Source organism: Syngnathus leptorhynchus, chromosome 13, assembly GCF_054491065.1.
Source record: "Syngnathus leptorhynchus isolate UIUO chromosome 13, UIUO_Slep, whole genome shotgun sequence".
In the NCBI taxonomy this organism is placed as follows: Eukaryota; Metazoa; Chordata; class Actinopteri; order Syngnathiformes; family Syngnathidae; genus Syngnathus; species Syngnathus leptorhynchus.
In genome coordinates this window covers 1,445,711-1,460,352 of record NC_141207.1, presented here as the reverse complement: position 1 = coordinate 1,460,352, position 14,642 = coordinate 1,445,711, and the positions used below count along the sequence as shown (strand labels likewise).

General features: G+C 50.6%; 4 protein-coding genes across 5 annotated transcripts; 2 read left to right on the top strand and 2 right to left on the bottom strand.

Moving 5' to 3' along the window:
* The first annotated feature begins 31 nt into the window (after positions 1-31).
* LOC147046831 (transcription initiation factor TFIID subunit 4-like) lies at positions 32-4,398 on the top strand. 2 transcript variants are annotated; one of them, XM_085927711.1, is made up of 15 exons: positions 32-477; positions 717-992; positions 1,080-1,189; positions 1,276-1,389; positions 1,532-1,639; positions 1,715-1,837; positions 1,917-2,006; positions 2,094-2,255; positions 2,324-2,423; positions 2,666-2,750; positions 2,832-3,123; positions 3,182-3,307; positions 3,402-3,458; positions 3,554-3,661; positions 3,739-4,398. In XM_085927711.1, the coding sequence occupies exons 2-15, from the start codon at positions 770-772 to the stop codon at positions 3,862-3,864; spliced, it is 1,824 nt and encodes a 607-aa protein (XP_085783837.1). In that variant the 5' UTR covers positions 32-477; positions 717-769; the 3' UTR covers positions 3,865-4,398. The 2 variants fall into 2 exon arrangements, with proteins under 2 accessions (XP_085783837.1, XP_085783836.1); XM_085927710.1 differs by having other exon boundaries at positions 603-992.
* On the bottom strand, positions 4,224-7,021 carry LOC147046830 (uncharacterized). The gene is made up of 5 exons (XM_085927708.1): positions 5,798-7,021; positions 5,503-5,723; positions 5,185-5,332; positions 4,808-5,116; positions 4,224-4,661 (listed from the first exon to the last, which is right to left on the bottom strand). The coding sequence occupies exons 1-5, from the start codon at positions 7,019-7,021 to the stop codon at positions 4,509-4,511; spliced, it is 2,055 nt and encodes a 684-aa protein (XP_085783834.1). The 3' UTR covers positions 4,224-4,508.
* Positions 7,022-7,518: 497 nt separating this feature from the next.
* Positions 7,519-10,955, top strand: lrrc41 (leucine rich repeat containing 41). Its single transcript, XM_085928472.1, has 8 exons — positions 7,519-7,707; positions 7,851-8,738; positions 9,069-9,284; positions 9,366-9,533; positions 9,703-9,801; positions 9,934-10,062; positions 10,129-10,201; positions 10,459-10,955. Exons 1-8 carry the CDS (start codon positions 7,593-7,595, stop codon positions 10,676-10,678), a joined length of 1,908 nt encoding a protein of 635 aa, XP_085784598.1. The 5' UTR covers positions 7,519-7,592; the 3' UTR covers positions 10,679-10,955.
* Positions 10,938-14,139, bottom strand: ddx10 (DEAD (Asp-Glu-Ala-Asp) box polypeptide 10). The gene is made up of 2 exons (XM_085928471.1): positions 12,711-14,139; positions 10,938-12,178 (listed from the first exon to the last, which is right to left on the bottom strand). The coding sequence occupies exons 1-2, from the start codon at positions 14,004-14,006 to the stop codon at positions 11,081-11,083; spliced, it is 2,394 nt and encodes a 797-aa protein (XP_085784597.1). The 5' UTR covers positions 14,007-14,139; the 3' UTR covers positions 10,938-11,080.
* Between the last annotated feature and the right edge of the window lie 503 nt (positions 14,140-14,642).

Here is a 14,642-nt window from a genome sequence, read left to right as displayed (position 1 = left end):
AACAAGCCAGAATACTCCGTTTGCCTTGAATGCTGAGTCCGAGCGTAAAAGGCGTAGGGATGCGTTCACGTCACCTGAAGAGTGCGTAATTTACATATGCACGCCCCGAGGCGCCACCGGTTCAACCATTCTAAAAACACTTGGCGTACATTTTCTGACATTTTGTTTATCACGTGTATTATTTTATATGTTGTCACGTGACCTAGCAAAACGTTACATGCAACGTCTCGTGGATTGGCTAAATCTGAAGTGTTAGCAAACATTTCAAAGATCGCTATTGTTTGGAATAAACGCTTTGTAAGACACGATTCTGCCTGGTCGGAAACACTTGCCTATAGTTTAGCTGAAACACATTTCCCTTTGACAATCTGTTCAAATGGATAAATTCCGTACACCTGCCTCAAAATCTCGGTTAAAGTAGCCAAAGGCTCGTATGACGTTTGGGTGTGCTTAGAAAGTACGCAAAGCGACACAAAGGTAAGTTTTTTTGATGTAGTTTGTTGAAGAAAATGTGCCTTTACAATGTCGTTGTGTAAAATCCCATTTGTTTTCAATTTAAGTAATTTAGGTTACGAATAAAGACACAATTGTTTCCCACTTAGAGGCAATTATGGCAACAAATAAAGACCCAATGGGGACAGCAGGAGATTGCGAGCCCACGAATGAAGTGAAGACCCTACAAGTCACAGCCAAGCGTGGCCTCGTTCCTTCTCCAGGTGTTTCTAAGGGGGAAGTCTACCAACCCACCTCCTCAGTTCAAGCACCTCAGATGTCGTCCCCTGCCGTCATGATGGTAACCAAAGTTTCAAAGCCTGGCAGCGCAAGTGCCAACTGTCCCAAAGCGGTTCTGAGCCAGGCCACCACCATGAACTCGACGTCAGTCCAGGGGAGGACGGTGGTGATAACGGTGCCTAGGTCAGCTGGATCGCAGGTGACCATGGCGCCTCGACCGGCTCCGACACAGTTGCCCGCTAACATCCAGATTCCACCAGGTATTTCATTTTTGTCCTCACGACTGTAACATTTTATCTGGCTGGTATACATGTCGCAACTTGACAAGATTCATTTTAAATGGACAGGTATGATGCTGATCCGGAGTGGCAATGGTCAGCTGATGCTGATGTCTCAGCAGGCTTTTGCTCAGGCTCAACAGGCGGCCAGAACAGGCAAAAGCATCCTGGCTCCCCAGGTAAAGAACCCCCCCCACACACACGCACCACCAGACTGCACTCGTGCGCGCTCATGGTCACCGTTTGTGCCGCTTTGCAACATGAGGCGTCCACGCCAGGTGCCACCGCTCGAAGCAACGAAAAGGTGACAGTGATCAGGATGACGGCTCCAGCTCCTCAGACTTTACATCCGGCGGTGCTCCAGAAGCCCATGGTTAAGGTAGGAACATGTCTCAGACATGTTTTTTTGTGATGTGTCTTTTCACCGTGGGACAGTCGGAAACGCTATTTCGATCACTTTGTGTGTCTTGACATGTGGAGAAGTTGACAATGAAGCAGACTTTGATGTTATGTGCCTTCAGGTGATTGACGTGACTCCCAAGCCAGCTTCTGTTCAAACGCGCGTGGAACATGAACACCGGTCCGTCACCGTGGAAACCAAGAAGGAGCCCCCACCCACATTTAGTCAGGTGAGTGCCGCATCATCGCACACTTAAGTTTCATATATCAACAAAAGTTTTTTTTTCTCTCCTGCCAACCACCAGGAGACGCTGGAGAGCGTGAAGAAGTGCAAGAACTTCTTGGTGACACTGATGAAGCTGGCGTCCAGCGACTCCAAGTCGGCCGACATGGCCAACAGCGTACGAGGCCTGGTCAGGCGTCTGCTGGTGGGGGTTCTCGAAATTTCCCTTTGACTTTGTTTTTTTGCCATCGGGTTGTCGCGTGACTTCCACATTGTTGCTGCAGGAAGGCAGGATGGAGGCGGAGGAGTTCACCGAGGCCCTCTATCGGGAGCTCAAGTCCACACCGCAGCCCTGCTTGGTGCCGTTCCTTAAGGTGAGTGAGGGAGCATAGATCGCTCACTATGTTTTGTTTTGAACTCCTTCACTGGCTTTCTACTTTTACTTGTTCCGCTACTCTCAGAAAAGTCTCCCAGCAGTGCGCCGCCTCACCGCAGACCCTCAGGTATTCGTCCAGCAGGCCTGCTCCTCCTCTTCCTCCTCCTCCTCCTCCCCCCTCTGCGGCCCTGCGGTGAAGAAGCCCAATGTGAACACAGCTCCAAGTCCAAGAGCCCTCTATCTGGCGGTTTGTGCCATTTGAGTCTGGTAACTGTCAAAAGTCACATCAAGTGCGGCTAATGATCCGTTTTACAGTCAAGTGGCACAGGCGTGTCCAGCCAGTTCAGAGCTTTGACCTCCAAGAACTTGAGAGTCTCCTCGACCCCTAAAGTCCAGGTTGGAAAAAACTTCACAGGTCAGCCCCGCCGCTTCAGTTTTGGTCATGATTATTATTTATTTTGATTATTTGTATTGTTTATTTTTTATTTTTTATTTATGATAGATTTTATTATTATTATTTATTATATCTTTTATTGCTATGTATTCATTATTATTTTATCTTTATTATTTATTTATTATATAATATTATATATTATGACTATTTATTCATTATTATTATTATTTTTTTTTTTTTTATGATTTTATTTTTTTTACTAGGTGGGCTCTCTATGAAGCAAGCGTTTGCTCGAGAGCCTCCGTGCGCCAGCAAACTTGCTTTCAGGGACCATTCAGCCTCGTACAAGTAAGTCATGTCACCCGTCGAGAATCTGCGAATGGGCCAATCGATGAGCACTTTGCTAACCCGTCCGCGATCCTCCGGCAGAGAAGATGATGACATCAACGACGTGGCGTCCATGGCTGGCGTCAACCTGCGCGAGGAGAACGCTCGGATCCTGACTAGCGCGGTGGGCTCGGTGGTGCAGTCGTGCCAGGATCAGCTCTTCTTGTCTCCCGGTCCCGTGCTGGGCCGGATCCTGTGCACGGGACGGCCGCTGGGGGTGAGCCAAGTGGGCCCAGAGGCGGTGGCTCTGGTTTCTCACGCCGCTCAGGAGTATCTCCGCGGCCTCCTCCAGAAGCTCAGCGTGATGGCGGAGCACCGCAAGAAGGCGCTTAAGGTACCAAAGGCGCTTTGCGTCGCGTTCGAGCTCCTGGTGACCGTTGGGGTGTCGTCAGGATGACCCGTGGCAAGCCAAAGTGAGCGACGTGCGCTCGCAGCTGCATTTCCTGGAGGAGGTGGACACTTTGAGGAAGAAGAGGAAAGATGAAGAGGAGCGGGAAAAGATGATGCGCTTGGCCAGGGTCAGTCTCAGGCCGAGCGCCGCCTCGTTTCACCCAAAATTTGCCTCTGCCTCCTGTCTCACCCTCTCCACGTTTGTCTCGCTCACGGCGGCAGAGTCGATCACACACCGAGGATCCTCTGCAGCAGCAGCTCAAGCAGCGAGCCAAAGAGGTATGTATTTTTTTTACACTCCATGTATTTTTACACTTCGCAGTTCTTTTGTGTGCTTTTGCTGACTCGGCTGTCGTCGTCTTCCCTCGCTTGAGTTGCAACAAATGGAAGAAGCTCAGCAGCAGAAACGAGAAGCCAACCTCACCGCTCTGGCGGCCATCGGCCCCAGGAAGAAGAGACCGATCAATAACACCGAAGGCCAGGTACAGATTATGAGCCCGAGTGTGTGACGGACGGCAAGAACCATTGCGCTTGTGCCAATGAGATTGTTGGGTGTCAGGTGTCGCTGGCGCCCAGGCAAGCGGTCCATCGCGTGACCCGCGTGATGCTTCGTGACCTGCTAGTGTGTATGGAGCAGGACCAGTTCCTGCGACGCTCTCTCACCTTCTACAAAGCCATGCTCTGACCTCGTCCAGCCATTCCAATCATTACAGCTTGAATGCAGTGGTGCCCTCTGCCTTGAGATATGAGTGGAATTTGTTCCTCAACACACATGTATGGCAAATTCTCCTTTCATAAAAATAAGTAAAATTAGAAAGCCACCAAGGATGCCAAGCTGCAACCATGTTGCTCTTGTTGTATATGCCAAAATATGGTTAGCCTGTCAATAGTATTTTCAGCTATTACACACAGTGTTTCATTTTCAGCTTGACGGTAAACTTGAGGACGTGACAAAACAGTTGCTTGTCGTATCTCAAATTTACACTCTTAAACCAAAGCAAAACAATGACAGAGGAAAGGCTTGTTTGAATTCTGTTACTCAATTTAAATTTAAAATGAAGTATTTTGTGTTTGTCAAATAACTTCAAGTTTTTGTGTTCATAAAAGAAGACTCAAGACGGGTCTATAATTAGCGACAATCCAACAATTAGCAACAACGTTGTGTTGAAGCTCTCTTTATGTTGTTCTGTTTCATTAAAAAAATTAATGTCCACAAGCATTTTGCGTCATGTTGTAAATAAAAAAATCTTTTCACAGAGGAAACATTTTGTGATGGGCTTCCTGTCACATGACATCGTCGTCATTCCAGTCTGTCAGCGCCTTGACTTTTTACAGCTCTTCGCGTTTGATGCATTCGATGGGGTGCCGGCCGCTCGCCCCACCCACCCGGCCTAACAGGTACTGGTTGAAGCATGAGGAGGCTTCGGCACTGCCGCACGAACTACTCACCCGGAATCCTCTTTGTTGGAAGCGCTCTAGCACCTGCAACAAAAACATTGTATCCAGACACGCTAAAAGTTTTTTTAAGACCATTTTAAATCTGGGATGAACCTACGGGACAAATATGTGAATTGCGACACAATCTTTTTGTTTCTATTTTTAAAGACTATTTAGTATCCCTTAGCCACCTGGACAGAGGTGAGACTGCAGTGGTCGTCGAGAGGGAAGCGACGGATGTGCGAGTCGTCGTTCTCTGGTCTGTCGTTTCCAGATTCGCACGCTAACGCTCTGACTTCCGGGAAGACCTCCTCCAGGGTGGTTCGGCGACCGCTCACATCGATCCTCTCGCGCGGGTCTTGAGCCACACGAACCACTACGCACTCCCACGGCAAAGCCGGCGCACCCTCGCTTTCCTGCCTGCTGCGCCAGCGCCGAAGTTCCTCCTGCAGAGGAGCCAGTTGGAAGAAGGAGGCTTCCTCGTACAGCAAAGCATACTCCTGAGGCACAGCCACAGGACAAGAGGTAAGCTCTATATGAACTGCTAAAGGAGCAGCTCGGCACTCACGTTGAAGTCATCCGGGAGGAGAAGCTTGGAGGTACGCAGAAAGTTGAGGATGTAGCGGAACATGGCACCGTCTCGGTCGATAAAGTAGTTCTGCCGCAGACCATCGAGCACGATGGGCTCGCTTCCGTCGAACAGTTGCCCGATCCTGCTGACACACTGCTAGCCCGTCACATAATGGAAATTATTTCATTTTGCCATTTTCTACACCAGTTACTGTGAAGCGCTGCATGGAAATCCCAACCATTCAGAAGCTACAAAAGTAGGCTAAGCGAACCACCATGAGCCTTCCATTCAAGCACTACTCAGCACATGTCTCACCGTGAGTCGGGGTACTTTGTGAGGGTTTCCAAGCTGCTAGTGTACGTGTGACCTCCCACGTCCACGTGGACCGGGGCGTTGGCTTTGCTCAGCTGAGCCGGCGTGGGGACACCAAGCGAACCTGGCGGGGACGCCGAAGTCTGTCCATCGCTGTCCTGGGATACCTGACAGTCTCGATCAGCACCTCGTCTGCCACCTCCAGGCCTTTTATCTGGGGCTAGCTTTGTAGAATTAGAGAGAAGAAACACTGATGCATTTCATCCTTAATCAAGTGTCCCGTGATCTTTCAGGCTACCTGGGTGATGTTGGGGCGAACACGATTTTGCGCATGCACGCGTCTGTCGTTGGCTTTTCGCGGTCCTTTGAGCTGAGAAGAAGAGAGACTTCCGATCTGAGCACCCGTAGTAGTGCGTTGCGTTGCCACAGCAACCAGAAAACGCTCGCTGCCGCCTGTGTCGTCTGTCGCCACTGCACCGCCCACGATGCTATCGAGCGTCGCTATGGAGACGGCGCCGATGGAGTGGTTGGTATACGTCCTTGACAGTTTGGCGGCACGCGACAGCATCTGCATGCGTGTGCCCAGAAGGTTCTTCCCGACGGCTTTGTTTTCGAACCAGGTGCCGTCGGCCGGGCCGCAGGCATCGCGTGGCCGCTGGAAGAAAGCTCGGCACAGGGGGTTGCGCTTGGACAGGTAGCGCAAGAAGCTGGCGTAAGGGCACAACGCTGTGCACGTCTCGTACATGCGCGGCCTCAAAGTGACGTCGTCCTCGGTGGTCCGACTACCCCGCGTGTCTCGGAAGTAGACGAACTTCCGGCCTTGCTGGTCGGTGGCCAGCGCGAACGAGTCCTCGCGGAGTTCGCGCTGCTTCTCGCGTCCTCTGGTGCTGAAGTACATGCAGGTCTCGAACCAAACCTTGTTGAGCAACCCCGGGGGCGTGGACGCGTCGAACATGGACGACTCGTAGAGGCGGCACAGGTCCGAGCGCGCGATGGCCTGCTTCTGCACCACCGGCCCCCCGCCCCGCTCCTCCAGCCGACGGATGACCGCCGCCAAGGTGAGGTTGGCCCCGCGCAGCTCCGGGTCCTTGGTGAGGTCCAGCGTGCGGCAATGGGGCGGCTCGTTCAGGTAGCGGTTGAGCGAGCTCCGGATGCTGACGAGAGACGACTTGCTGTACAGCTGGCCACTTTTGGAGCGCGCTTCCGCGTAGAATGAGCGCAGCAGCGCGCACAGTTCCGCCTTGTCCAGACTCTCAAAGTCCGGACTGCGCGCCCTGTCGCGCAGGTACTCCCTGAAGATGCGCACGGCATAGCGTGTTGCCAAGCGTGTGTTGTCGCTCAACCGGGTGCCGTCCGGAGTGCTCGGGTGAGAGTCAGGCGCACCTGGGGAGCTACGGTCCGCGCTTGGAGTGAGGACCACCGGTGACTCCCAGTCCTCCGCGCCGGCGATGCGCACCTCCTGGATGTCGTCTTCCCAGCCCGTGATCTCCGTGCAGCCTCCGCTCTCAGGCGGTCTCTCCATATTGCAGTTTGCGTGTCAAGCGGTCCACCAGCACTGCGCATGCGCCTTATATTGGACTGCAGCGCCCCCTCCCACCCCCTCCCCAAAAAGTCCTTTTGTGGTTGAGTGACCTTCAACGGTGCTCGGTTCTTGTACAGGTTTTATGGTGCAGGGTGCGTGCACGACGATGCCAGGCTGCTTTGCTGACTACCAGCAACTCAGGGATGATTGACCATAACAATTCCTAAAATTTATATTTCATTCCAGATATCGACCTTCAACATGCTGGAAAAACAAGTGATTGAAATATGTATAATTTTAATCTTCGGTTAATTTTTTTTGGGGGGGGGGGGCTGACATGTTATTAAAACTCAACTAGTCGAGGATACGCGGTACAGAGAATTGAGGGGAAAGTTTGAACCGAGAAATAACGAGTCGGCTGGACTCCCTGCCAGTGGGGTCGCTAGTGTTTTTATAGTCGACATCCTCTCCTGACGTCACTTCCTTAGCAAGGGAAACCCGGATGTTTTTGTCTTTTTTTTAAATAAATGTAATAAAACGGCACGTCGTAGATCTTCACGCTGGCAAGACAATGTGCTCTTTAAAGAGGATGAAGGAGGAACATATCAGGACTTTAAGGGGGGTCTGCTTGGAAGCCGCCCACTATTATTTCAGTCTTAAAAAAATAGATGCAGCAGCGATTCTTAGTAAGTGGAACATTTATCTATTTTTGTTGTTGATGGCGCCTCCAACTGTAATGCAAGCGCGAAAGCGGCACATAAGACAAATGGTCAGAGAATGGACATTTTTCTGTGTCCCTTTCGCTTATATTTTGTTTGCACCGCCTCAGGTGTGCCAGCAGACCTGTTGAAGGACCTCCTTCCTTACATGAACCCGTGCCAGCTGGACCAGCTTCAGCCAGAGCTCGAGCGTAAAGGAGTGTCCACCTATTCGGCATGGATGAAGATATACCAAAAGTTGGCCGGCAGGGATACGAGATTCCAGCAAAAGACCTTTGACACTTCACAGGAGGTAAGAGTGGAGGTGATGCAACGGATGTTTGCCCAACGGATGTTTGCCCAGCGTCACCGCCGCCCATACGTCGACTTGGACATCTGGAATCACATGGACTTGCCCACGTTCTTGTCGACGGCGGTCAAGTACGTCAAGCACGTGACGCTCAGCTATGGCATGGAGCTGGCCGTGAACTTGACAGTGGGAGATCCACTTCTCTCCAGTCTGGAGAAGACTGTGGAGTCGCTGAAGTTGGAGTGGATCGACCGATCCGTACCCCGGGATATGTACGAACTTTTCCCCTTCTTGGTGCATCGCTTTTTGGACCACGGCGTGGTTAAACACGTCAGCGTGAATTCAGCTTTCACCTGGTACTTCGCTTGGCTATTCTATGCCCGCCACCATGTGTATAAACCCGCTGTGAAGCAGCAGAGATGTTTAATAAACGACAGATATGATTCGGAAGAGTCAACGGATTCAGAAAAAAATGAGGATGAAAATGGTCCCCCTGCCAAACACTTTAAAACGGACAAGACAGCGAACTCGCTTTTCCATCGTTGTGAAGTCTCCTACCCCGGCTGCGTGACGCCGTGTCCGGTTGGAAAGATCCAAAGTCTGACAATGACTGATTGCACCTTGGACATGATGAAGGAGCTGGTCCATATCCTGCCCACATTGGACACTCTTACCACGCTGACGCTGGAACTGCCATTCCTTGCTTGCGGTTGGGCCCACTGACGGGTTTTCTTTGTTTTCTGTAATATTAAATGTCACTCAGAGCAAATAATCCCAACGCTATAAAAAAAATTTTAATGGAACACTTAATTGATTATTAAAGTAATTGTTAGTGTTGGTAGTGTTCAATTTTAAACTTGCTTAAGAAAGTGTCAAAACAACAGTTGACAATGGGACAGAAGATTATTAATTTGTGAAAAAAGAGGAATATTTGGACAAACACTAGTTTTTTTTTACCAACACTGTTTTTTTTTTCAGATCATATATATTTTTTATGGACGCAAGCGTTTTGACATGTCACTGTCATTGATTGTTCAAGTCGAACGCAACCTGACCATCTTGCTGGAGGACACCTTGACGACAGCGCTGGCGTCTTTGTTCTCACGTCCCCGCCGCTGCCTCCGTCGCGTGTCCATCCCCTCGATGCGGTGCACGGAAGATCTGCTTTTCAACCTGCTGCAAGCTTACCCGGAGCTGAAGAAGCTGCATGTGGGGGCCGTCGTCTACCCATACAAGAACAAAAAGAAGCTCAAAGGTGAGTGGGTGGCGGGGTTTCGAACGGATTCAAACTTCAGCAGCAGTCGGACGGTAAATCGTCTTCACTTTGGCTCCGCAGGCAAACTTGAACTGGAGCACCTGTCAGTCAATTTGTATAAGGACCAGCCGGACGCCGAGTTCCTCTTGACTGTGTTGCGAGTGTGCCCGCGTCTGATCTCGCTGCATATTTCGGCCATGCGCTTGCCCACCGGCCATTCCCTCAAGGAACTCCTCAACGCACTCACAGGTAAGCGGTCTCGCTTGATGATGTCACGCTTCATTTTGCACAGGCTGAAAAACGGGATTTCATATCACATTAGAAATTGCATTTCGATTCATCTGATCTCAAATTAACACTCAGGCTTTCCAATGCAAATTTCTCCAACGTATGATTGGTTCTGCTCATGTGTGCCCAGAGTCCAATATTTGGCTGACGAGTCTCAGCTTGGTGGACCTCAACTTATCCGATTGTTTGGAGGAGATCATCAAGCTCCTGAGTGTCTGCAAGCTGGAAGGTGACACGTGGCTCTTTCGCCTGGCTTCATTTTCCACCTCCATCTTTATCCACCTTTTGTTCTTGTCCTTGTCTTCATCCTTCCTCTGCCATCTTGTCGTCCTTCTCATTCTCTTGCTTTGTGGTCTTCCAGAGCTCCACCTCAAAGACTGTCGTCTTCTGGAATGTGCCGCGGACAAGGCCGAGAGTCTTCGTCAACTGGTGGACGCCCTGAAGACGCTGCCGTCCCTGCGCAAGCTCACCTTGTCTCACAATCGCCTGGGTAAGCGTCGTATTTTCACTGATGGCCAACTCGACGAGTGTCTGACTCACGCGTGTGTCTCCGCAGCCAAAGACGTGCACGTGCTGGCCCATCTCTTCTCAGGACCCACGCCCAGCTCGCTGGAGTACCTCCACGTCGGGTGAGTGCTCAGAAGAGCGGATAGTGAACGAGTCCCCAAATGTTCTTTTGCTACACTCAACGCGTTACTGTTAAGGTAAACAGGAAACAAAGAAAATGACACCTGTCTTTAGAACAGCTACATAGCCTCCGCTCGCTTTATGCTAACATACAATAACCACACAGGCTAACAATTACTATCGATACGGTGATCTTTTTCCACTTGACGCAATGTATATCTGATTCCCAAAATAACAATCCTCAATTGTTTTTGTCCAGAGCCAACTTCATTAAGCCAGCAGACCTGCTACTGTTAGCCGAGGCTTTGAGCTCGCATCCTCCTCCGCGCCAACTCACCCTGGACCTCACCACCAACCCGGGGGATCGCGACGTTAAAACGTGGAAGGTGGCACTTGACAAGCTCCGCCCCTTCTGCCATCTCCTCACCAACGAGTGGAACTCAAAAAACACCATGGCCGATTACATCAGCAACATGTGAAGAGGTCGAAAGACACGTATTAAACACCGACGTCGTCATGAGGTGGTAAAATTGGAAAAACGAAAGTGAAATGATGTGAACGCTTTCCAGCAAAAGCTTTCTGAATGACATTGAGATGCATCCAGTGTTTCACTTTTAGAGACTCTGGTGTGTGTGTGTGTGTGTGTGTGTGTGTGTGTGTGTGTGTGTGTGTGTGTGTGTGTGAATCTGAACTATGACTCCTTTGTGATTGTTAAGCAAAAAAAACACACAATACAAATTATTTTGTAACACTTTATATCCAAGTTATAATAATGTGAATAATGTACAGTATATCAAGGATGTCAAAGTCGAACTAGAGTCAAGTCTTGCATATGACGTGATAACGACAAAATTAGCAAAACGAAATTAGTCCTGTCAGCTTCACGTGCGTCCCGAGAGCAGCCGCAGGACCAGCTCCTCGTCCTCGGCCAGCGACAGGCCCGTGTCCAGCGATGCGTGTTGCTCCTCTTGCGGCTGCTGCCTTGCCTTCTTCCCGCTCCTCTGCGGTACCTCATCTTCCTCACTACTGCTGTAGCTGCGTTTAACGGGCCCATCTTCATCCTCGGTGTCATCACGCCGTCTGTCGGGGTCCGGCAGCATGCTGGGGTCAAACTCCTCCTCGCCGCCGCTGGGCAAATACGCCACCACCTCGTCGCTGTCGTCCTCCGACTTGTCTGCGTGCTGCTTGCTGGCCTCCCTCCTGGCCGCTTTGGCCTTTAGCCTTTTCTCGCGGTGTTTGGCCTTCACCTTGCGGCTGTATTCCTGCTTGTCAAACTCCCGGTCCTCCCTCCTCAGCCGCTCCTTGGCCTTCTCCACGTTGATCCCAGACACGTCGTCTTCCTCCTGTGCCCCATCCTGGCTGGTGGCCAAGCTCTGCACGGGAGGCCAAACCTGGATGGCGTCCCCTTCGTCGGTGAAGGACACTTTTGTGTTGACTTTGAAGTTCCTTTTGAGGATCTTCTTGGCCTCTTTGTACCTGGACACCTTTTGGGGCTTCTTGGTGGACAGGATAACAGGATCCACTTGGGCCTGGTGCTCTTCCTCTGTCTTGAAGACATCCTTTCGTTTGATTGTGAGGAAGTCTATCTCTCTCAGGTCGTCATCGTCGGCATCCAGGAAGGGCGCTTTGGCCCCATCTTCATGATCACTGTCATCTTCAGATTCCTCCTGGTGAGGAAAACCGCCTCTTAATTGAGCTTTGAAAATGCTCAGTTCCTCGTCTTCCCCTGGCTTTTCAGCCGTTCTCTCCGCCTCGGCTTTGTTGAGGAAGCGCACCCGTGGCGCCACTGCCAGGCCCAAGGACACGGCGTAATCGTGCAACCGCAGCTTGAAGACGTCAAACACGTCCTTGTTCCTCATCAGGTAGACAGAGCGCAGGTAAGAGACGAAACAGCGCTGGGCGCGCTCCTTCTGCTCCTGCTCCTGAGCCAGGAAGGCCTCCAGCTTTTGCTGAACATTCTGGAGCTTTTCTGGATTCACCTGCCATCAACATATCACAACATGAGCTTAGACGTTGAGCAAGCTGAAAAAAGTAAAGTAAGTAACTGTCATCCACTCAACGTCCCGGTGCCAACCTTTGGGTCCCGTTCTCCAGCTTCATGATCATTATCATAGCTTGTCACGCCAAACAGCCAATCATTCTAGGGTGTTCTGTTTACGCTCGATGGTCTGGGCGCCCTCTCCACACTCACACGACTGATAATCATGTTATCAGAGGGTTTATCCTTTTACCAGCCACAAGATCGCAATTGGTTGGACTGTTTTGGCGTGTAATGTTAGGATTGATCTCCTTACGGATTAACAGGGTCATGACGAGAACGTTCCTAACTTGACCCCGGTAACGTTACCAGCTTATTTTTACCATATCGCCAATAGCAACGTTGACCAATACCAGCATGAATCACCCTATCATGGTCTTTCCACGCAAAAACTAAACACAAAGTTTCAGAGTTTTCTGCCCAGAAGAGAAAACCGAGCACACCTAGAGAGAGAGATAGGCCAGACGACCCACCTGGATCTTGTTGACGGGCACTTTCTTCTCTCGCAGCTGGGCAATCATGCCCGTCTCCTCGGAGGGTAGCAGCAGCAACAAGGCCTCGCCGCCCTCCTTGTACCTGGCCGTGCGGCCCACCCTGTGGATGTAGGTGTCGGCGTCCTCGGGGCAGTCGTACTGCAGCACCCAGTTGACGGCGGGGAAGTCAAGCCCCCTCGCGGCAATGTCGGTGGCAAAGAGCACGGCGTTATTCTTTCGCAGGAAGTCGTTGTAGACCTCCACCCGCTTCATCTGTTGCTGCTTGCCGTGCAAGGCCATCATGGGGATGCCCGGCCGCAGGCGGCAGAAAATGCGGAACAAGTACTGCACCTCCTTGCAGCAGGCAAAGAACACTATGATCTTCTTCTTCAGGTGACTTCGGATGAAGGAGTAGAGCATGTTGACCTTGTCATGAAGCTCGCACACCACGTAACTCTGTTCCAGCGTGGCCGGTGTGCTGAACTTGGCCTTCTCATGTACCCACACGTACTCTGGCTCCTTGAGGCTAAGTCGCGCCAGGTCTTTGACCGACTTGGTCTGTGTGGCGGAGAACAAAAGCGTCTGCCGGCCGACGGGGAGGTTCTCCACGATGGCGTTGAGCGTGCTGGCGAAGCCCATGTCCAGGATGCGATCGGCTTCGTCCAGCACCAGCATGCAAAGGTCGGTCACGTGGAAGTCAGGCGTCTCATCCATGTGCTGCAGCAGCCTGCCCGGCGTGCAGATAACGATGTTGGTGCGGTGGATCTTCTCAGACTCGCCCTTCAGGTCCTTGCCACCGATGATGAGGCCCGCCGAGAACTCGTGATTCTTGCCCACCTTGCGGAGCACCTCGAAGGTCTGGTAGGCCAGCTCCCTGGTGGGAGAGATGATGAGGGCGCCCAGGCCGTCCACGGAGCTCCACTGCTGGCGGTACAGACATTCCAGCACCGGGATGAGGAAGGCTAAAGTCTTTCCAGATCCGGTCTTGGCGGCTCCCAGTACGTCCTTCCCCTGCAGCGCGAAGCCGATCGTCTGCCTCTGGATTTCGGTAGGCTGCCTGTACTGGTGCTTCTGGAGGGCTAGGAGGGTTTTCTTGGAAATTGGGAAGTCGGAGAACCTGACGACTTCCTTGCTGTCGATTTCGCCGTACCTGCTCACCAGCCGGTCGATCTTCTCTTGCTCGACCTGCCACTCCGGCTTCTTCTTGATTCGATCGCGCTTGACGCGAGCTTTCGTCAAGTTGTATTTCCTTTTCCATTGTTCGAAGTCTTTGATTGGATCCGACGTGTCTGACATTTTATTGATTCAAAATGAATGCATGCGGAGAAAAGGTAAGGGAAACACGCTGGATGTGACGTAAGCTTCTTTTAGCGTGGAGCAAATGTCGAGTTATAATGACGTCATTACAAAGTGCCACAGGAGTCTTCTTTGTGTTTCCAAACTATAATTGAACATTAGCGCCACCTAAAGACCTTTCTCCTATTGCTGCCTTGTCTTGGTGTCAAAATTCTCATGCAAAGACAAAAACAAGATAATAAACCGATCTCAATTTGCTCATCTCGCTCATACTTTAAACTTTTAAATGATCTGTTCATTGATTCTATTTCATTATGTAGTTCCTATTTACCCACATTAAGAGTTTCCTTTTTTAATTTGTATTTCTTTATTCACAAGTATTTTGCTCCCTGACCTCCTCTGTTGCTCTTATCCAGATATCATGTAGAGCTCGTGCGCCACCGAGCCCCCCCTTTATTTATTTATTTATTTATTTATTTATTTATTTATTTATTTATTTATTTATTTATGTATTTATGTATTTATTTGTTTGTTTGTTTGTTTGTTTGTTTATTCGTTCGTTCGTTTGTTCATTCATTCATTCATTTATTCATTCATTCATTCGAGCGGAGGTGCTTCAGTTTTCACTTCAAACCA